Source organism: Phoenix dactylifera, chromosome 5 (genome assembly GCF_051530095.1).
Source record: "Phoenix dactylifera cultivar Ajwa chromosome 5, Ajwa_hap1_PhDact_Kaust_v1.1, whole genome shotgun sequence".
NCBI lineage: Eukaryota > Viridiplantae > Streptophyta > Magnoliopsida > Arecales > Arecaceae > Phoenix > Phoenix dactylifera.
The window spans coordinates 22,020,624-22,043,904 of record NC_143194.1 but is presented as its reverse complement, the minus strand read 5'-3'; the positions used below and the strand labels follow the sequence as shown (position 1 = coordinate 22,043,904).

Below are 23,281 nucleotides of genomic sequence, written 5' to 3'. Positions count from 1 at the left end.
CGACCAACATCCTTGTTAGTTACGGAATAATTATCCTAAACTTTTGGCGACTAACGTTTCGTCGCTGAAAAGAAGGCTATCTGCGACCAACATCCTTGTTAGTTACGGAATAATTATCCTACACCGACGAAATGCATATTTGGTCGCGGAAAAGCAAAACCAAGTTGGAACGAGTCCAATATTTCGCGCGGGCTGGAGGTAAAACTTTTGGCTACTAAATTTTGGTCCTTAAAATTCACCTCCAACGACTAAAAAAAATTTAGTCCAGAAAAACTTTTACGAATGGCGCCTTTTTCCGATAAAAAAATTGGGCAGAAAGTTTGAGTTTTTTAGTGACCAAACTTTTGGTAGTGGAAGGTTCCCGTAAATCGAGCGATGTTGTGCTAGCCCCAATAAAATGCTAATTTCTAAGTTCAAAAAAAAAAAAAAAACTGCTTATTTTCAAACGGTGCCGTTTGACACCTTAATTCACTTAGGCATGCATATCCTTGTCTCTTCGGCTAAATCTCAATCCCACAACTTTTCTTCATACTTAAATTTTTTTTTATTTTTATTATTATAATATAATTTTAAAAGCTCGAGCTCGATGCTTGACTCCTTATCAAATAAATATACGGATCGACAGGATACGCGGCATGAGGATGTGGCGGGAACGGAAATTTGCTTAAAAATATATAGAATTCTTGAACATCCTACGGGCAGGATCGAAAATCCGCTTAGAAATAAATTTGCACGCATCCTTTTTAGTTACTGAATGATTGTTCTACATCAACTAAATGCATATTTGATCGTGGAAAATCAAAACCAAGTTCGAGCGAGTCCAGTATTTCGTGCGGGCTGGAGGTAAAATTTTTGGCGACTAAATTTTGGTCCCTAAAGGTTCATCTCTAGCGACTAAAAAAATTTAGTTGCAAAAAGTATGGATGCAGGGAAACCAAATAAAAAAAAACCTAATTCTCTATTCTTCTCCTTGCCTTCACCCGCACGTCGCCTTCACCTACACGTCGGCATCGCCCGTTCGCTCGTTCGCTCATCCCTTCGGCGTCGGCGTCCCAAGGTACGTTCTCTTCTCTGGATTTTAATTTAGCAGAGGCCGGGAGGGAGAGGGAGAGGGAGAGGGAGAGGGAGAGGTGGCCGGGGGTCGTCGGGAAATTAGGAGGCCAGCCGGGAGGGGAATTGATAAGCTGGGAGAGAAACAGAGGCCGGGAGGGAGAGGGAGAGGGAGAGGTGGCCGGGGGTCGTCGGGGGTCGTCGGAAAATTTGGAGGCGAGCCGGGAGAAGAAGAAACCCATTTATTTAGCAGAGGCTGGGAGGGAGAGGGAGAGGGAGAGGGAGCGGTGGCCGGGGATCCTCGGGGTTTGTCGGGAAATTTGGAGGCGAGGCGAGAGAAGAAGAAACCGACGAGGGCTTCTCCTCCTTCGCCGCCGCCGCAGCCACCGCGGAGGGCTTCTCCTCCTTCGCCGCCGCCGCAGCCACCGGGGAGGAGATTTGGGGCGAGGTCCTTTTCTTGGGCCGGCAGGGAGAGAGAGCGAGGAGGGATTTGGGGACGGTGGTTTTGTTTTGGGTGGAGAGAAACAGAGGGGAGAAAGATAGGGGGATTGGAGTGTTTTGGTCTTGGTTTTCCTTCCCTCACGTTACTCCGATCCAGCTGGGCCATCGGGAAGAAAGATAGGGGGATTGGAGATGGACTTCTTAGAGGGTGGAGATTTTTTTAATTTTTTCTTCCCCTTTCTATTTGGGTTGAATGGTTGCCGTGCTGTGGTATGGAAGGGGAGAGGGGAGATGGGAGATGGGAGATGGGAGATGGGATTTCTTTTAAACTAAATATTTTTTCATGCTCCTATTCAAGAATTATATTAAACTGAAGAGGCTTCTTGTCTATCTTTGTTAGATTCATGCATCTTTGTTGAAATAGTATACTTGACAGCTATCTATTTTCATATCATTTTTTTAACTATTTTATACTTATTAAAATTTATTATGATTATAATAATAATAAAAAGAAAATGTCTCATTCACTGAATTTGTCTTAGGCCTCCAAATGTATTGGGCCGTCCCTGGTTTTCTGCTGCAACTTTTTTTTGCAGGATACAAAAATAAATCTATAAACTAATCAATCTAACTTGATGAAGTACTTTGTAGGTCAGTCAAAATGGACAAGAGTTGGATAACAATAAAAAATAGAATGAAGAGTAAAGAGTATAAAGAAGGGGTGAAGTCCTTTATTGAATTTGTGGTGGCAAATTTAGGCTCAGCAAATGATATTTGGTGTCCTTGTGTCGAGTGCATGAATGACAAAAAATAAAGCATTCAAGTTGTCAAGATTCATTTGATGTTGAAAGGAATCTCGCCTTCTTACAAGACTTGGGTGCAACACGGAGAATCGGTTCACGTGCATCAATCTTGTGTTTCAAATAATGCTAACTGTGACAATGGTGGAGGTGTTGAGGATAGAATGGCTGGGGATGGCACCGATGATAGGGAAGAATTGTCTAATATGCTGGAAGATGTTTACATGGGCGCTTTCATGAATGACGATATTGACGAATTGCCTAATAACTTGGGGAGGGAGGATGCACAGAATTTTGATAAGTTGTTCGATGATGCTCAACGACCCATTTATCCTGGTTGCAAAACTTTTACAGTATTATCATTCGTTATTAAGATGCTTCATATTAAGGTGTACAACCAGTGGAGCAATTCCTCTTTTGACATGAACATGAAGGTATACAAGAAAATTCTACCGGAGTGTGATAAGTCTGTTCCATGGACCCTTTATGAAGTCAAGAAATTTTTACGAGATTTGGGTTTGGGATATGTGCTAATTCATGCATGCAAATATGATTGTGCTCTTTTTTGGAAGGAGAATGCGAACCTGGAGAAATGCCCTATATATGATGAGCCTAGATATAAGCTGAATGATGGTAACGGTAAGAAGATCCCTCATAAAATTTTGCGGTACTTTCCCTGACACCGAGATTGAAGCGCTTATTTTTGTCTCCGAAAATAGCTGTAGATATGAGATGGCACAAGGAGAAGCGAGTGGATGACGAAACATCAAGACATCCGGCTGATGGGGAGGAATGGAAGAACTTTGATCGGCAACATCCTGATTTTTCCAAGGATCCGCGGAATGTGAGGTTAGGGCTAGCCACCGATGGTTTCAATCCTTTTGGAAATATGAGCACATCGTACAGTATGTGGCCCGTTATCGTGATGCCTTATAATCTTCCACCTTGGAAGTGTATGAAAGAGCAATTTTGTATGCTGTCATTGTTTATTCCCGGAAAAATGGCTCCCGGTAAAGAAATAGATGTTTACTTGAGGCCATTAATTGATGAGTTGAAAGAGCTTTGGAAGGATGGCATGCAAACTTATAATGCCTCTAGTGGAAGTACATTTAGAATGCGTGCTGCTCTCATGTGGACCATTAATGACTTTCCTGCATATGGTAACATGTCTGGATGGCCAACAAAAGGTTATTTGGCTTGTCCCATTTGTAACGAAGATGCTTCATCAGAACGTTTGAGGAGTAAGATTGGCTATATGGGTGCGAGGCGTTTCTTGCCTGAGAACCACATATGGCGAAAGAGCAAGCTCTTTAATGGTAAAAGTGAGGACAGGTCAAGGCCACGAGAGTTCACGGGAGAAGAGATCTTGGAGCAAATTAATTCAGGGACATACAAGCCGTTGGGCAAGCATCCAAGCATTAATAAGAAAAGAAAAAAGGGCAAAGATGCTGACACGATTTGGGCCAAGAAAAGCATTTTGTTTGATCTCCATTATTGGAAAACACTCAAGCTGCGTCACAACTTGGATGTCATGCACATAGAAAAGAACATTGCAGAAAATATTGTTGGGACATTACTGGGCGTAGATGGGAAATGCAAGGATACAGAAAAAGCACGCATGGATTTGGCAGATATGGGTATACGGAAGGAGTTACACCTAAAAAAATGGGCGAACGGATCTTATGAGAAGCCTCCAGCATTGTACACATTGTCCCCGCAAGAGAGACAAGGGTTTTGTGATTTTTTAAAATCGATTAAGTTTTCAGATGGCTATGCGGCAAACATATCTAGCTGTGTAAGTACTCAAGGTGGTAAATTATCGGGTCTGAAAAGTCATGACTATCATATTCTTTTGCAATGCCTTCTTCCAGTTGGAATGCGTGGGTACCTCAACAAAAAACTTAATACTGCATTATTTCAGTTAGGCAATTTCTTTGAGCAATTGTGCTCCAAGGCATTAAAAAAAGCTGATTTGAAAAAATTAGAGGACCAAATTGTTCTTATTCTTTGCAAGCTTGAGAAGATTTTCTCTCCTGCCTTCTTTGATGTCATGGTTCATCTAGCTATTCACTTGCCTCGCGAGGCTATTCTTGGAGGGCCAGTGCAATATCGATGGATGTATCCAATTGAAAGGTAATTGTTTGCAACCGTATAGTAGGAATAGTAATCATATATATTATTGTACATGTAAGAATTTTTCTATTAACATTGAGCTATTATTTATCGTAGGTTACTCGGAGTTCTAAAAGGATTTGTTGCCAACCGAGCTCACCCAGAAGGTTCTATCGCTGAGGCTTATATTTCTAAAGAGAGTACAACATTTTGCTCAATGTACCTCAATGGAATCGAAACAGTGTTTAACAGAGAAGAAAGGAATGATGACGGTGGTGATCATGGCACGGGGTTAGCAGTCTTCACTCAAAGTGCCCGACCATTTGGGTTAATCCGAAGGGGACCTGATGTGCCGGTCAATGAACTCGAGATGGCTGAATGGTTTGTCTTATACAATAGTTCAGAAGTGGATCAATATCGAGAGTATGTTTTTTTAACTTGCTTATTAAGGTTCAGCTATTGTATATTTAGTTGTTTTAGACTTATATGTTACTTATACGTTACGGAATGTCGAATAGGGAACACAAGAACTACATACAAGGTGAGAGTGAAGTTGACATCACAAACAGACAACGTAAAGAATTTCCCAAGTGGTTCAAAGATCGCGTAAGCAAAATTAATTAACATGTAGGACCGTTATCCTTGCATTTGAAAGTGAAGTAACATATTATGTCACTTTTTTGTTATAGATGACTCAACTTCGAAACCAGCGATCACCGGAAGCTACTGATGAATTATGGTCATTGGCCAACGGTCCTCGTCCGATAGTCAACATATATTCAGGGTGCTTTTGTAACGGTGTCCGATTCCATACCATCGAACGTGACAACCGCCGCAAAAGCCAGAATAGTGGGTTAGTTGTTGAAGGGGACCATGAAGGGCAACCGATTGACTTCTACGGTTACTTGTGCAAAGTTTGGGAATTAACATATATGTTCGGATAACAAGTTGTTTTGTTCCAATGCGAATGGTTCAACACTGGAAGTAAAAAAACTTTCTGCGTTGATGCGCATTGCACTAGCATTGATACAAGAAGTCGGTGGTACAAAGATGATTCTTTTGTACTACCGAGTCAAGTGCAGCAAGTATTCTATATTAATGACACTGCAGAGAGACGTGGCAATTGGAAAGTTGTCCAAAGATTCAAACATCGAGGTATATGGGATGTGCCACAGATGAGTGATTTAGAACCCAATGATGTTGAAGAAACCATTGTTCTCAATCATGCATTCCAACAAGATGAAACCAATGATGTTGAACCAATTTTCATTGAAGAGCCAACCACAATGAATTTGCGCAGATATGATATTGATGCTGAAATTATTCAAGAGGAGGTCATTTTGCTGTGTCGTGGGCGAGATCAAGCCGGGGGGAGTGTCGATGAAGTAATGGAGGAGCCTAGCGATGAAGAAGACATTGATAGTGACAGTGATACACTCGTAGATTTAGAGCCATGATATATTTCTCTAATGATCTATCTATAGCAAAGTTGAACATTTTTATCTTACATGCTTCTGTTTTATATGTTAATGAAAATCATCCATTTTTATCTTACATGCTTCTGTTTTATATGTTAATGAAAATCATCCATTTTTATCTTACATGCTTCTGTTTTTTATCGAGAGTGTGATGTACTTTTTACTCCATATTTCTTTATGGCTGAATGTAATGTATCTATCTGGTTTTTATTATGAAAGATGCACAAAGTAGGTAAAAAATTTGTGAAGCCTGGGTGCTTGTCCCAGAAGCTGACGGGATACGAAAGGCAAAGGCAAAAAAGGATTGAAATGAACTCAATGAGATTAAAGGCTCTTGGCATACCGGGTATGTCCAAGGCATTGTTTGGTTCAAATCAGAATGGTAATGAAGGACCGAACAAGATTAGCAATGGCGATGATGATGAAGAGTATCTGCCATCTGATAATGAAGGACTGAATTCTTCTGGAGATGCTGAACTTGTGCCCGTGATGGCTGCCCAACCTACTCTGCTCCCCACCTTTTCTACCCAGCAAACCCACGAGCTTTCAAGTCCACCTATTATTGCCAACAGCGTGGGTGAGAAAACTCATCTTTCTGAATCTTGTTATTGCTAAGATACTCTTGGTAAAATGATGGCATTTCAGTGGTTTTGTGTTTTTTTTTTGCATTCTCTGTCTATCATTAGCAGGTTTGTCTTATGGCCTAAAGTATTTAACTATTTTAGCAGGTTCATCATCAAAGCGCGTGCGGGGTAAGACAGTTGGGAAAGGAATTGATAAGCTCATTGCCCAGAATGGCGGAGAAAAGCTTTCTGTTCCAGTACTTGATGAGTGGAATGCTTTATATGGTATTAATGCCCCAAAGGTAGCCAGTCTGTTGGGGGTGTATATTAGGAGAATGTGTCCAATTAAGGGCATACCGACGTGGCGGCATGTAGACGAGGCTACTCAATCTGCTATCATACAATCTGTCCTTGTAATTATTTATTGCATAATATTTTTTTAGGTACTTGTAATAGTTGCATTGATCATACTACATAATGATTTTACTTATGTTTTTAGGACAAGTTCAAAATCTCGGATGATTATCATGGCAATCTAGTAGCTCAGCAAGCTGTCCACAGAAAATGCTACAATATTCACAGAAATTGGAGGCACAATATGAAATTGCATTACAAGCATCTTAAGAACGTCTTACATGTGGACCCTTATAGTCATCCATACGAACATGTGACTCAAGAGGATTGGCGCCACTTAATTGACGATGTGTGGAAAAGCAAAGAACACAAGGTAACTTACATATTTAGTGCTTCAGAGTTTATAAGTAAAATATTTGATCATAATGTTTTCTTTAGATTTTTAATTTGTATTTTTTTGAAGGTGAGATCAAAAGCTAGCAAAAAGAATAGGAAAAAGCTTGAGTACAATCATTGTTCAGGATCTCGGTCATTTGTTGCAACAATGACTATACAGGTAATATGTTTTTGAGTATGTACTGGCTATATTTTTAGTGAATTGCCTGTGAAACGGTCTATGGGATAGTTTTGGCTATTGTAAAATAAACAATTTGCTGCAAGTAGATTTTTTATTCTAGTTTGCTGCAAGTAGATTTTTGGAATCCTTTTATGCAAGTAGATCTGACAGTTATTCTAGTTTTCTTATTATGTAGTGGCTATATGCTAATCTAAATTACACTTTGCAGCCAGAGTTTAATGGTTCTGAAAATCTTGAATTTCTAGAATTCTATAAGAAAACTCATACCAAGAAGAACAAAGAGTGGATTGATCCTATTTGCGCCGTGAAACATGTAGGTATCTAAAATCTCAATAATCATTTAAATCACTTTCTGCTTTTGCAAGGTTATATATACATTTAATTCTATTGTTACCTTTGCATTGACAGTCAAAGATGTTGAGCTTGCGAGAAGAATCTTCCCAATCCGGTGTGCAATTAACATCAGAGGAGATGTCTAGGCAGGCACTTGGAAAAAGGAAGAGATACATTCTTGGATTTGGGGATGGGCCGAAGCCCTCTTCATCTTCTTCCACACCTAGTCGTGTGTCACAAGACTATGTTGGGGAGTTGCAGAAACTTAAAGCTGAGATGGAGGAGATGAAGATGGAGCGTGAGGAGCTGCGGAGGCAATTGGAGCAGGAGAGGAGAGAGCGTGAGGAGGAAAAGAAAGAGCGAGAGGAAGAACAGAAGCAAATTGCACATCTTACAAATTTGGTGACAGAGTTCTTAAAGGAAAAGACTCAAACGCACAAGTCATCTATCCATTATGATGGGGCCATGTATTCAACTGGTGGCACAAATACTCGTTGTGATGACCCAAAGATTGATTTAAAGATTGATTTTGATGATCACAAAACCTTGAAGTATAAATACTAATGTTTGTGTTGCAAGGAGAAAGATATTTATTTTGCAAGGAATATAGCAAGTTGGAAAAACACAAGAAGGCCTCCAAAGCTCTCAAGAAAAGTTGGAAGATAGCTACAATTTATTGGCCCAAGTCTCAAGTTCAAAGGATTCAAATTGGAGGAGCAAATTCAAAGGAAAATTCAAAAGAATAGTCTTCGAGTCGACTCCTGAGGAATTCGAGTCGACTCCGATGCTTGTCGAGTCCACTCCAGAGTAGAACGAGTCGACTCCAGGGAGTAACAGACAGAAAGACAGAAAAGATATTTTGGACCCTGAGAGGCGAGTCGACTCCTAAAGAACTCGAGTCGACTCCAATAGCTGGCAAGTCAACTCCTAAGGAAAATAAAGCAAAAGTCAGAGAGCGATTTTCGACCCTGAGATTCGAGTCGACTCCTGTGGAACGCGAGTCGACTCCAATGGTTGGCAGGTCGACTCCAAAGAAAGCGAGAGTCGACTCTCAGTGGAACACAAGGAAAAAGTCAGAGAGCAGTTTTCGGACTCTGAGATTCGAGTCGACTCCCAGACATCTCGAGTCGACTCCAAGGCAGCGCTACACCAAGATGGCAGAAGGCTGTGTTTCGAAAACTGAGAGCCGAGTCGACTCCGGAACAATTTGAGTCGACTCCAAGACCAGACAAGCCAAAAATACAGAGGATCAGTTTTCGGGCTCTGAGAGCCGAGTCGACTCCAAGAGAATCCAAGTCGACTCGAGGAAGAAAATCAGAAAGTATGTCCTCTGAATTCATGGGATGAGCTGACTCCGAAAATGCCAAGTCAGCTCCAGATGTTGGCGAGTCGACTCCGGGTTAAGTCGAGTCGACTCCCAGTCGAGGATGCACAATAATTCAAATTTGGAACAGTGGCCGAGTTGTCTCCAGTAAAGCACGAGTCGACTCCTGCAACAGACGAGTCGACTCCTGATCGCGCGAGTCGACTCCGATCCCAACGGTAATATTGTCAGGAAGTGCAGACTGTGTCCAACGGCTCTATTTTTGTCTCTAACGGCTATATTCTTGTTTCTACGCCATCTAAAGCTATAAAAACAAGAAGAGAGCTAGGGGAGAATAGAGGAAAGTGGGAGAAAACATTTAGGAAAGAGATTACAAGGGAAATCTCCCATAAGCACAAAAAGGGCCATTCAAAGTGAAATAGAGAGAAGAAGAGCATCCAGGTGAATCCCAAAGCTTCCTCTTCATCCGTGTGCTGCCTCGGAAATCCTCTACTTCATGCCAAATCAGAAGAGGGTCAAGTAAAGAAGAAGCCGAGCTCCTTCATCTTCAAAACTCGTTTGAGGGCTTCTCTTTACTCTCTTTGTTTATATTGTTATATCTGCTTATTTAAGAAGCTTTGATTTGTTTTACACTTTGTTTTAATATCCTGTAACTTGATTCAATCAAGGGATTGAATCAAGGGGTTAAGGTTTGTTGGTAAGCCAAAGGGAAAACCAACGGTGTTAGGTTTGTTGGTGAGCCGAGGGTAAAACCAACGTGTAAGGGTTCGATTGTGATCCCGGGAAAACAATCGGAGTGGTTCTAGTCGGTGAGCCTGGGAAAACCGACCGAGTTCGTTGTGCGCTCGTAAAACAACAAGTTGGGTTGTGAGCTTGTAAAACAACCGGCTGTAATCTGTAGGATTATAGTGAAATTCCCAAGAGGTCTTGGGGAGTGGATGTAGGTGCTGGGGTGCACCGAACCACTATATGTTTATTGTGTTTGTAATGCCTCTTGTCATTGTCTAACTAACACACTTACTTACTTAGATAGATTGCTTGCTTAACTGTTATCCGCGCATCCTTTAGTTGCAAGCATATTCAATCAAGTCACATTCTATACATCAAACTGTTGCTAAGTTTGACTTTCACTGTGCATCCATACAACTTAGCATAATTAATCAAAAACTTTCAGAAGTAGGTTAAAAGTTTTAAAAGACCCAATTCACCCCCCCTCTTGGGTTGTATCTACTGGGCAACAAGTGGTATCAGAGCAGGTGCTCAAATATTATTTGTAGTCTTAACCGACTAGAGCCAAAGATCATGACAACTCAAATTGATAGTTTTCTAGGAGAAGGACAATCAATTGATACACCTCCACTATTTAATGGCATAAACTATACACATTGGAAAATACGCATGCGCATTTTTATTCAATCACAAAACTATTATTTATGAAAAATTATAATAAATGACCTTCACACACTCTCTCAAACTATTAATGAAAAAGACTTAGCACAATTGAATGCTAATGCTATGAACATATTATATTGTGCTATTCAAGAAACGAAGTTTAATGAAATTTCTGCATGCTTATCTGCTAAGGAGATCTGGGATACTTTAGAAAATATTTATGATAAATCTCAGATTAGCTCACATGTGCTTCAATTGCCTACTAACAATGAGATTGCAGAAAAAGGTGTTGAATCTCCCATCTCAGTCGAGTCGACTCCAAGTATTCCAGAGTCGACCCTCAAGTTAACCGAGTCGACTCCAATAAGGACCGAGTCGACTCCGAGGCAAATCAGCTTCCTAAAGACAAAGAAGAAGAGGAAGCAAGAAAGAAAGAAAGAGATAAAAAGGAAGAAAGTCTTGACCAAGGAAGAGTCAAGCAAGGAAATAAAAGCTAGGAGCAACAATAATGATATTAGCTCCAAGGAACTACAAGAAGTAACTAACTTGTGCTTTATGGCACAAGAAGACAAGGTAAAAACTGAATCTTCTCTTACATCAAATGTTTTTCAAGAAGAATTCTCTAATGATGAATTATTAAATGCTTTTCATGATTTGTATGGTGAATGTAGAAAATTAGCTGTGAAGAATAAAAATCTTAAGAAACTAAATTTGAAAATTTCAAAAGAAAGAAATTCTAATGATGAAATACAAGATAAACTAAATTCTGAAAATGAAATCTTAAGGTCAAATTCAGAACAATTGATTCAGAAAAATCAGAATTTAATTAAAGAAAATCAAAACTTAAGTAAAGAAATCAATCAATTAAGATCTTTTATTAACAAATTCACTGTAAGTTCAGAAAGATTAAAAATGATGTTTGAAAGCCAACATGCTGATTTTGATAAATCAAAATTTAGCTTGACTCCTTCACTTAGTCATAAATCTCTAGAAAAAAAGGTTATCAATTCACCAAGCAAACCATTAAATAAGATAACCTATTTCAAAAATGAAAAGAATGGGCATAACAACTTTACCTATCGTTCTAACACAATTAAATTAAATAGTAAAGTTATTACTATCAAACAGATTTGGATTCCAAAAGGAACCATATGTCCTAACTCTCAAGGACCCAAGCAAGCTTGGGTACCCAAAATGAAAATATGAGGATGTAGACATAGATGTGCCAAGATACCCATGAAACAAATAGATTCATACAAATGGGTGTTCTAGACATATTGAAACTTAAAATATACTTATGAAAAGTAATTTTAAATAATAATAATAATAAAATCAGTAATCCTTGCATCTCATCATTATTTTTGTTTTAGTATTTGATTAAAGTATGAATTGCATGTGTTGATCAATTTTGTGATATAGAAAATACTTTTGGAAATATAATCAAATCACTTCATTTTATAGGATACTTTACTCACCATTGGATAAAGTTGCTAAATGATTAATCATTATTAAGATTAATTCTATGAATTCTCTATATGCTTGATTGAGAGTTTTTATCCATGGCATTATTGTTTATTGATCATAGATATGATAATGTGTACTTGGTATGCTTTTGAATATATGCACTATGAATACCAAGATTAAAGAAACCATCCTTGGCACATAGAATCAACTCATGCTAGTATGTACTTAATCTCAAAAGACCTTGCCATAGGCTTACTTAGATTATCTACTTAAAGGTCAAAGTTTTGCTATGCATGCTAACTAAGGAAACAAACAAAAATTATTTCTAAATCTAAAGATGTTGTTTCCATCTCTAAGTTTTCAAAAGCTTACATTGGATTTGTTCTTGGAAAATAAAACTGAAGTATTTTTCTGTATTTACTAAATCTTGTAAAAGCGTTTCAAATGAAAAAGGTTTCCAAACTGTGAAGATCATGGCACAGTGTTGAAAACCAAAATCCTGATTAAGGTTATACAGAAAATAATATTAAATTCAATTATTTCAGCTCCAAGGACATCATAAGTAAAATAGGGTTAATAGAATTCTTGAAGAAATGAAAAAGACAATTATGTATGATAGTCATCTACTTAAATAATTTTTAAAAGACTATCATCACTGCTTGTCATACATATGATTTCTATTAGATCTATTTTTGATGAAAATTTTGATCTTCTGAAAAATGAAAAATGAACCATTGCATATCTTTCATATTTTTCAGTCGTACATGTTATGCTTGATATGCTCTTATGAAAATAATGCCAAATCTGATAGAGATATGTCTATCCTTGGATATCATTCATCAAGCAATGCATATAGAATATTCAATGAAAAGTTTTTAGTTGCAAAAATATCAAGTCATTTTATTCTTTATGAGACTAATGATTTATTATCAAGATACTAAAATTAAATTATGTATGTATATGGTTAATATTTTACATATAACAATCTGAAAACTTGTTAATAATTATAACCAAATTAAGTTTTTCAGAAATGCACTTAATGAAGAAAAACTGATGACTACTAAAAGACTAAATCAAGAAAAGATGAAATAGATCTTGATAAGATTCTTGCATGACTAGAAGTAAAGATCACCATTATCATTCGTTTGCTTCATGAGCTTTATATTCTGTCAAATGAATGTGTAGAATTCACTCCTATGTGGTTATTTCATTAAAAAGGAGATCTATGTAAAATAACCACCATATTTTAAAAAAAATTAGACATTACATATATGATAAGGCAATGTGTGATTTGGAACAAGCATCAAAAGCATGATACAAAAGCTTAAGTAACCTTTTTGATAGAGAGTAATAGTGATAAATCTATGCATCAAAAAGAAGAACTTGTGATATCTTATTTGCTCAAAGTATGCATTGATGACATCATTTTTGGTTCTACTAATGAAGAATTATATGAAGATTTTACTAAGCTCATGTAAGGTGAGTTTGAAATATGTATGATGAATGAATTAACATCTTCTCTCAAACTCCAAATTAAGACAAATAAGAAAGGGGATCTTCATTGACCAACGTTAGTCCACAAGAAAACTCTTATAGAAGATTGGCATGAAGAAGGTATATCTATGACCCCATCTTGTAGAATTTGAAAAGGATGAGCAAAGTAGATCTATTGTTTTAAAGCTGTATTGAAGCATGATAGAATAATTATTTTAGCATACAGCTAGTAGACCAGATTGTATGCTCATTATGTGATCTTGTGCAAGACTTCAATCTAACTTTAATGAATCATATTTTATTGATAACAAATAAATCATAATCAGAATTTTGATAGAAACAACTGTTTAAGATAAAGTTGATTAAAACTTAGCTAACATGTCTTATTAATAATTATCTTAAGCAAATAGAATCTAAACTAAATTGATTTTGGAAATAAGAAATTAATTTGACCTTGATAAATCTTTCTATTGACTTACATGCTTATCCTTGAACTATCTTGGTTAATGAAACTATCTCTTTAGTTCAAGTGATATGTACTTACTTATATTTAGGCAATCTCTTGAGTATAGTGACTCAATAATCAACTATTGTCTTATCTTATATTGAGTCATCTAGTTAGAAATATGTTGGATGAATGGTTTGTATCTTAAAGAAACTAAAGACTTTCTTTCAAGAAAGAAAAGGAGTTTGTTAATAATGCAGAATCCTTGAGCAAGAAAATGAGTGATTTCAACTTGAAGGACACCTCCACATAAGATACAATAAACATTCACATGCAAACAAGAGAGAGGATCTTCTTCAGCCAAAAGTTCACACATAAGAAATCTAGTTTGGCTTGAAGAATATATATAATGAATAGGTAATTTTAGATACCTTTCTCACAAATTAATTGAGCAAAGTCAATAACTTAAATCTTATGATGGCATGATTAAATTCTTTAATTATTAATTTTTGATATCATGTCTATATGTGTATTGACTGACTTATACTTTTAGAAACTGTTTCATGGTTTGCCCAAACTAAATGATTTCTTAGCCTATATCATAACCATGAAATACACAAGTATATGCTTAAAATTTTGGATGTAAAATAACTTGTGAGAAGTTATGAATCCATGAGCATAATGAAAATGTTGTTTGCATGATATACATATATATGATACATAAGATTAATTCTTTATTCTGCTCTTTCATGTAAATTACTTGAGAATAACAAAAAGAGAGAGAGATAAAGAAAAGAAAATGGATATTATTCAAGAGAAGTAAAATCTAAGTAAAGGCAAATACTTCATCTTAAGGAAAAGCAAAACAAGCATAATATATTTGACTTGTGAAAGGGATAAAATCCATAATTAATTACACTTAAACAGGGAGAGTTTGAAGTAAATATTTTAACCTTTATATATTGCTCATCATAGGGATGGTGCCAATGGGGAGGCTAGTGGTAGTACCCGGCACTATTTGACCCAACTATTCGGTGTAGGGCATATTAGGGACGGCACAAGAGGGAGGCTAGTGGTAGTACCTCGTGCCCCTTCCCAACTCCACCGGATAGGGAGCAAATAGAGTATAGAGCATAAGAAAGTAAAAATGAAAGACAAAGTTAATGAAATTATATAAGAAGAATCAAGTCAAATTTATTAATCACTTGAAAACACACTTTAAGGATGAAATCATTGCAAGATAATACTTAAACAGGGGGAGTTTATTTGAAAAGAATTGATTTTGATCCTTAACATTCTTACTCTTAATATTCTAATGCATGACTTAACACATAATATATTTTGTATATGGCATGATGCTTTAAATTATGGATTCTCAATATTTTGTAATGTTTCATGCTTGGACAATTTGATTGATTGTTTGAAATACTACATAAAATTTTGTTTGGTAAGAAAATTCAGATTTGTCATTCACAATCATCGTTAAAATGTGAAAGTTGAAATGAGAAGAGAAAGATATCTCTATTTAGGCAAAATGAATTAATCTTGATCTATCTTTCTACTTGCCTAACTTTGATACATAATATCCTAATACTTGTTAAAATATCCTCCATTTTGTATCGAAACTCAATACTAAATACAAAGATTCTGAAAGTGCTCTAATGTTATTGAAATATGTGTTTTCAATCTTAGTAATTTAAGATGAGCTACAAAGTAGAAGATACATATCTCAAATTTTGAGAGCCTTCTTGGAAATTCTTATGAAAATTCAGAATCTGATTTTGTATAAAAGCTTAAACTCCATATGATTTCTAAATAACATCTTAATGTAAGAAAAACAGAATTAATTTTGATGCCTTTGGTTGATTGCTCCGATACGCATCCGAAACATAACTTTTCTTATCATTAAAATCTACTAATATTGGTCTAAATGATCAATGATCTTGATTGCAAGCAAATATTTTTAAATATGTGATTTTATTTTGATATTAAAAATATTTATTGTGCTTCATGTATACATTGCTGAAAAACTATGATTAAGAAATTGAGTTCTATAAATATATATATTTCAATGATCATCTATATGTTTTTCTCTCCTACATTATTAAAGACAAAATAGAGTGAATGATCTTAAAGCTAGAAATATTTCAGCTCACTTAAATGATTCTAAAAGAAAGAAAATGTAAATGCTTTTGAAAGAAACTGAGCTTCAAATGAATCATTTTCTGATTAATAATTCTATATATTTTCTCTAAGATTAGGAGAAAGCATAACTTGTTCTTAAAGGATTAGGAAGAGTGACTACTATAAATTTTGAATAATTATAGATCACTCTACACTCTCGATATCAAAAGAAAAGAATGATTAAAGAGGAATGCATCTTTTGAGGGGGAGCTTTAGATATTCTAAAGATACTTTAATTTGGTATCAGATGATGCATACCTTGAATTTTATGGATTGATTTTGATGAACCTCCTTATATTGCAAGACATGCTTTAATTACCTTGAGATGAGTTCTATAAAGGTTGTCTTATCTCAAACCTTGAGTCTTATGAAAATAAGCTGAAACTTATAGAAAATATATTTTTGAGATTGACAATTTTATTGAACATTATCTTCAAATTCTAAACTCTTAAATGGAATGATCAATTGAGGGGGAGAAAGAAAATTTCAGAAGGAGAGGTCCTATGAAACTTAATCGCATAAATCTATAACTAAAGGAGAGAGGAAGAATACTAAATGAAAAGTGATCTTAATGCTCTCCAATATTTATCATCTGAAATTTAAATCTGAAAATTTTTACGATACACCTTGAGGCTTGTTATTTGGTTAGTATATCCTATGCATCAATCATGAACCAAATTACAATTCAAATAGTTGATCTTAAGAGCCTCTAACTTAATGAAAAAAGGGGGAGAATAATGTGTTGAATTTTCTTGAGTATCTCATAGAAAATCTATTTTGGAATTCACTAATGAGTCCTAATTGGCTTGCTCCTTAGAACTTAAATTTTGTGCCAATTCCTATTTTTATGTATCAAATTGTGCTTATTTTCTAAAGGAATAAAAGAAAGTCTTTAAGAGAGCTCTAAGATATATCAAAAATTGCATGAATCCATATTTTGGTATTTGTGCCCCAATGCTCCTATTATCATTAAAGAACTTTGAAGTCATTAAGAATTAATGATCCAACATGATGATATGTTTTTCAAGTATATGAGTTTTGATCTTATACTCTGAAAATTAATTAAATTGCTCTCATGTTGATAAAATACTTAATATTTTGGGCAAAAGTTCTTAAATGAACAAGCTTTCATACTTATTATTGAAGAGAGGTTAGATTTCCAGTCGTGTTTTTTCCTTGAATATCATTTGTGGTACTTTTTGAATTAACTTAAGAAAGATTCCACCTACACTTGATTAGAAAACTATCTGTGGTATCAAATTAGAAAACTTCTTGAAATCACATTCGATGTGTTCTGCTCTGAAATTATCTTAATTGTCTCTGATCTATGCTCCTTAATCTGATTCTAATATTATTGCCTTGAGTTATATAATTCATATCCTTGCAATAATTTGACATGCAAATCAGAGTACAATAAGAAAAAGAAATATTTGAGTATTCTTATCTTTGTGCTTAATGTTTCACTATCTTTTTGATGTTGTCAAAAAGGGGGAGAAATATCTAAGTATATGCTCATAATGCTTTGTGTTTTGCATTGAACACCAACTCAGCTTAAATTGAAATATGTTGATTGTGTTAAGCTGATTAAATCTAAAGCATTATCATGAAGTATGTTTTTAAATATATATGTTTTCTACTTCATGCAACTTAGCTATGTATTACTTCTAGAACACAATATATTTTATATTGCATATACTCCAAGTTTTGTCATCATCAAAAAGGGGGAGACTGATGACCCAAAGATTGATTTAAAGATTGATTTTGATGATCACAAAACCTTGAAGTATAAATACTAATATTTGTGTTGCAAGGAGAAAGATATTTATTTTGCAAGGAACATAGCAAGTTGGAAAAACACAAGAAGGCCTCCAAAGCTCTCAAGAAAAGTTGGAAGATAGCTACAATTTATTGGCCCAAGTCTCAAGTTCAAAGGATTCAAATTGGAGGAGCAAATTCAAAGGAAAATTCAAAAGAATAGTCTTCGAGTCGACTCCTGAGGAATTCGAGTCGACTCCGATGCTTGTCGAGTCCACTCCAGAGTAGAACGAGTCGACTCCAGGGAGTAACAGACAGAAAGACAGAAAAGATATTTTGGACCCTGAGAGGCGAATCGACTCCTAAAGAACTCGAGTCGACTCCAATAGCTGGCAAGTCAACTCCTAAGGAAAACAAGGCAAAAGTCAGAGAGCGATTTTCGACCCTGAGATTCGAGTCGACTCCTGTGGAACGCGAGTCGACTCCAATGGTTGGCAGGTCGACTCCAAAGAAAGCGAGAGTCGACTCTCAGTGGAACACAAGGAAAAAGTCAGAGAGCAGTTTTCGGACTCTGAGATTCGAGTCGACTCCCAGACATCTCGAGTCGACTCCAAGGCAGCGCTACACCAAGATGGCAGAAGGCTGTGTTTCGAAAACTGAGAGCCGAGTCGACTCCGGAACAATTTGAGTCGACTCCAAGACCAGACAAGCCAAAAATACAGAGGATCAGTTTTCGGGCTCTGAGAGCCGAGTCGACTCCAAGAGAATTCGAGTCGACTCGAGGAAGAAAATCAGAAAGTATGTCCTCTGAATTCATGGGATGAGCCGACTCCGAAAATGCCAAGTCAGCTCCAGATGTTGGCGAGTCGACTCCGGGTTAAGTCGAGTCGACTCCCAGTCGAGGATGCACAATAATTCAAATTTGGAACAGTGGCCGAGTCGTCTCCAGTAAAGCACGAGTCGACTCCTGCAACAGACGAGTCGACTCCTGATCGCGCGAGTCGACTCCGATCCCAACGGTAATATTGTCAGGAAGTGCAGACTGTGTCCAACGGCTCTATTTTTGTCTCTAACGGCTATATTCTTGTTTCTACGCCATCTAAAGCTATAAAAACAAGAAAAGAGCTAGGGAAGAATAGAGGGAAGTGGGAGAAAACATTTAGGAAAGAGATTACAAGGAAAATCTCCCATAAGCACAAAAAGGGCCATTCAAAGTGAAATAGAGAGAAGAAGAGCATCCAGGTGAATCCCAAAGCTTCCTCTTCATCCGTGTGCTGCCTCGGAAATCCTCTACTTCGTGCCAAATCAGAAGAGGGTCAAGTAAAGAAGAAGCCGAGCTCCTTCATCTTCAAAACTCGTTTGAGGGCTTCTCTTTACTCTCTTTGTTTATATTGTTATATCTGCTTATTTAAGAAGCTTTGATTTGTTTTACACTTTGTTTTAATATCCTGTAACTTGATTCAATCAAGGGATTGAATCAAGGGGTTAAGGTTTGTTGGTAAGCCAAAGGGAAAACCAACGGTGTTAGGTTTGTTGGTGAGCCGAGGGTAAAACCAACGTGTAAGGGTTCGATTGTGATCCCGGGAAAACAATCGGAGTGGTTCTAGTCGGTGAGCCTGGGAAAACCGACCGAGTTCGTTGTGCGCAAGTTGGGTTGTGAGCTTGTAAAACAACCGGCTGTAATCTGTAGGATTATAGTGAAATTCCCAAGAGGTCTTGGGGAGTGGATGTAGGTGCTGGGGTGCACCGAACCACTATATGTTTGTTGTGTTTGTAATGCCTCTTGTCATTGTCTAACTAACACACTTACTTACTTAGATAGATTGCTTGCTTAACTGTTATCCGCGCATCCTTTAGTTGCAAGCATATTCAATCAAGTCACATTCTATACATCAAACTGTTGCTAAGTTTGACTTTCACTGTGCATCCATACAACTTAGCATAATTAATCAAAAACTTTCAGAAGTAGGTTAAAAGTTTTAAAAGACCCAATTCACCCCCCCTCTTGGGTTGTATCTACTGGGCAACACGTTGGTATGTATTCTCATTTATATTACGTAGGTTATTTAGAGATTTGGACCAAATTAAGCGAAATGTCATTGTGAACTTATACTTGAATTTTAGTTTATTATTTTTCACATATGGTTATTGATTGTGTATTCTTTTTTGCTTTCTCAGATACATGGTGGAGTTATGAGCATGTGAAATCTCGTTTCTGGTACATGGATAGCTTTTGTTCAGATGATCATGGTGGAGTTGTCTACAAGCAGAATCCAGTTTTTGGTTTATTCATATTTTTGTCTACATGATGGTTGTTTGGATGAATAGCAAGATCAGATATTTTAGAATTTTTAATTTACATTTCGATGTGTTTGGTAATGATTATCACCTTAACATATAGTATGGATGAAACATTTTGATGAATGGTTAATAGGTATGCTTGACTTTAGACTTATAGATGATATTTATAATAAATGATTATGGATTCTCCAACATTGTGTATACTTCTATTTGGATGAGCAAATGTATTGTGCAATATGGATAATGGATAGGCTATGTTAGTTGTACAGAATTTGGAACGAGCCCAAAAATAAATATTAAGCTTATAATTTGAATTATTAATTAAATACAGGTTAATACTTTCTGCCACCAAAAAATGTTTGTTGCCAATGCATTCCAATACATTCTACGACCAAACTATTGGTGGGGGAAGATAGACATTCAGTGACCATTTTTTTGGTAGCGGAAGACAAACATTCCACGACCAACTATTTGGTCGGCGTTGAAATTAGCGACAACAAATTTGGTCGCTGAAAAGTTTCTTCGGCAACCAAACGTTGGTCGTTGTTGGTGTACCTTAGGTGATCACACAATATTGATCGCCAAAACCTTTCAGTGACTAGGGTTCGGCGACAAAGAGTATTCTAGTCGCGAAAAGGTTTCGGCGATCAAATATGGTTATTCGGCGACTAGAATCTTAGTCGCTGAATATGTATTTTCTTGTAGTAACACCTCTCCATTTATGGCCATCCATAGATATCAACAGAATATTGGAAACATGTTTCTCATTAGAGTTTCTTTCCATTAACCATTAGGTAGTAACAACTAGTTGTTTCTTGTGTAGATCAATATCCTTAGCATCCAAAGGACAGGCCATTCTAGAAGCTAGCTTGAAAACCAAGGATCTTTCCACACATATATGGATTGAGCTTCCATCACCAATCGTCCATCCGAATGACCCAATCAATCCTTTGCTACTTTTATACACAACCTTCCAACAAGTCGAACTTCTTAGAGGAAGATTTTAGATGGTCCAGTCATTATGAAAATTATATTTCGACATTATAAGTCCACTCCAAACGTTGTGGGGCATGGAAGTTAGAGAACCCAACACCATCTTAAGTCTATTAGCTAATGATCTTACTATCGGTTTATAAATAGTATTACATAATCTATATGTTAGAATGCTTCGGCTTGGTAGGGTTCGAAAACCTGGACCACATGAAATGCCTCCCAAGCATCAAGCATGTGAGTGAATAGAGAAGAAATGACATACAACTTTATACACATCCTGTTTTCCAATAGACCATGAACATTTGTCCAATCTCAATGACTCTAGTTCTATCTCAATCTTTGTGAGGACCTGTGCGGTCCTGCGTTTAGTTTTATATTGATTATTCGCCGAGGAGATTTTGGGTACTTATAGAGAACTAAGAAACCAAAAAAAAAAAAAAAACTTTCGGCTAGTCTTTTTGGGTGAGGTGCTGGGTAGTTATAATCTCATCCATACTGACTTCCCTACATGGATAGTATTGTCCATGAGCTGAGAGCATGGTTGTGTTAGATCCTAGGAGGAAGTCCACCTTTTGTTTCAAAAAATGCAGAAAGGCAACAACAATAGAATCCTCCTTCTTCACTACTCTTTGAGTTCATAACCTGCAAAATTATGTTCCTCCTCCTCCTAAAAACAATTGATTGGGCATAGAACCTAATATTGCCAACAGCGTGGGTGAGAAACTCATCTTTCTGAATCTTGTTATTGCTAAGATACTCTTGGTAAAATGATGGCATTTCAGTGGTTTTGTGTTTTTTTTTTGCGTTCTCTGTCTATCATTAGCAGGTTTGTCTTATGGCCTAAAGTATTTAACTATTTTAGCAGGTTCATCATCAAAGCGCGTGCGGGGTAAGACAGTTGGGAAAGGAATTGATAAGCTCATTGCCCAGAATGGCGGAGAAAAGCTTTCCATTCCAGTACTTGATGAGTGGAATGCTTTATATGGTATTAATGCCCCAAAGGTAGCCAGTCTGTTGGGGGTGTATATTAGGAGAATGTGTCCAATTAAGGGCATACCGACGTGGCGTCATGTAGACGAGGCTACTCAATCTGCTATCATACAATCTGTCCTTGTAATTATTTATTGCATAATATTTTTTTAGGTACTTGTAATAGTTGCATTGATCATACTACATAATGATTTTACTTATGTTTTTAGGACAAGTTCAAAATCTCGGATGATTATCATGGCAATCTAGTAGCTCAGCAAGCTGTCCACAGAAAATGCTACAATATTCACAGAAATTGGAGGCACAATATGAAATTGCATTACAAGCATCTTAAGAACGTCTTACATGTGGACCCTTATAGTCATCCATACGAACATGTGACTCAAGAGGATTGGCGCCACTTAATTGACGATGTGTGGAAAAGCAAAGAACACAAGGTAACTTACATATTTAGTGCTTCAGAGTTTATAAGTAAAATATTTGATCATAATGTTTTCTTTAGATTTTTAATTTGTATTTTTTTGAAGGTGAGATCAAAAGCTGGCAAAAAAATAGGAAAAAGCTTGAGTACAATTATTGTTCAGGATCTCGGTCATTTGTTGCAACAATGACTATACAGGTAATATGTTTTTGAGTATGTACTGGCTATATTTTTAGTGAATTGCCTGTAAAACGGTCTATGGGATAGTTTTGGCTATTGTAAAATAAACAATTTGCTGCAAGTAGATTTTTTATTCTAGTTTGCTGCAAGTATATTTTTGGAATTCTTTTATGCAAGTAGATCTGACAGTTATTCTAGTTTTCATATTATGTAGTGGCTATATGCTAATCTAAATTACACTTTGCAGCCAGAGTTTAATGGTTCTGAAAACCTTGAATTTCCAGAATTCTATAAGAAAACTCATACTAAGAAGAACAAAGAGTGGATTGATCCTATTTGCGCCGTGAAACATGTAGGTATCTAAAATCTTAATAATCATTTAAATCACTTTCTGCTTTTGCAAGGTTATATATACATTTAATTCTGTTGTTACCTTTGCATTGACAGTCAAAGATGTTGAGCTTGCGAGAAGAATCTTCTCAATCCGGTGTGCAATTAACATCAGAGGAGATGTCTAGGCAGGCACTTAGAAAAAGGAAGAGATACATTCTTGGATTTGAGGATGGGCCGAAGCCCTCTTCATCTTCTTCCATACCTAGTCGTGTGTCACAAGACCATGTTGGGGAGTTG

General features: G+C 36.6%; 2 protein-coding genes across 5 annotated transcripts; both read left to right on the top strand.

Annotated features, from left to right (window-relative positions):
* The first annotated feature begins 2,975 nt into the window (after positions 1-2,975).
* On the top strand, positions 2,976-5,220 carry LOC149753491 (uncharacterized). Of its 4 annotated transcripts, none has more exons than XM_089930733.1 (4): positions 2,976-4,424; positions 4,521-4,826; positions 4,922-4,944; positions 5,093-5,220. In XM_089930733.1, exons 1-4 carry the CDS (start codon positions 3,019-3,021, stop codon positions 5,131-5,133), a joined length of 1,776 nt encoding a protein of 591 aa, XP_089786859.1. In that variant the 5' UTR covers positions 2,976-3,018; the 3' UTR covers positions 5,134-5,220. The 4 variants fall into 4 exon arrangements, with proteins under 4 accessions (XP_089786859.1, XP_089786858.1, XP_089786856.1 ...); XM_089930732.1 differs by having other exon boundaries at positions 4,922-4,977; XM_089930730.1 differs by having other exon boundaries at positions 4,521-5,009; positions 5,093-5,200.
* An 833-nt stretch (positions 5,221-6,053) lies between these two features.
* LOC149753490 (uncharacterized) lies at positions 6,054-22,661 on the top strand. The gene is made up of 5 exons (XM_089923533.1): positions 6,054-6,458; positions 6,568-6,857; positions 6,944-7,171; positions 7,262-7,354; positions 22,260-22,661. The coding sequence occupies exons 1-5, from the start codon at positions 6,101-6,103 to the stop codon at positions 22,659-22,661; spliced, it is 1,371 nt and encodes a 456-aa protein (XP_089779659.1). The 5' UTR covers positions 6,054-6,100.
* The last annotated feature ends 620 nt before the right edge of the window (positions 22,662-23,281 follow it).

Coding starts and splice junctions, on each gene's coding strand:
- LOC149753491 (XM_089930730.1), top strand. CDS start 3,019: ATGAGATGGCACAAGGAGAAGCGAGTGGATGACGAAACATCAAGACAT. Junction 4,425..4,520: donor TGGATGTATCCAATTGAAAG/GTAATTGTTTGC, acceptor TATTTATCGTAG/GTTACTCGGAGTTCTAAAAG.
- LOC149753490 (XM_089923533.1), top strand. CDS start 6,101: ATGCACAAAGTAGGTAAAAAATTTGTGAAGCCTGGGTGCTTGTCCCAG. Junction 6,459..6,567: donor TATTATTGCCAACAGCGTGG/GTGAGAAAACTC, acceptor GTCTATCATTAG/CAGGTTTGTCTTATGGCCTA. Junction 7,172..7,261: donor GGAAAAGCAAAGAACACAAG/GTAACTTACATA, acceptor ATTTTTTTGAAG/GTGAGATCAAAAGCTAGCAA.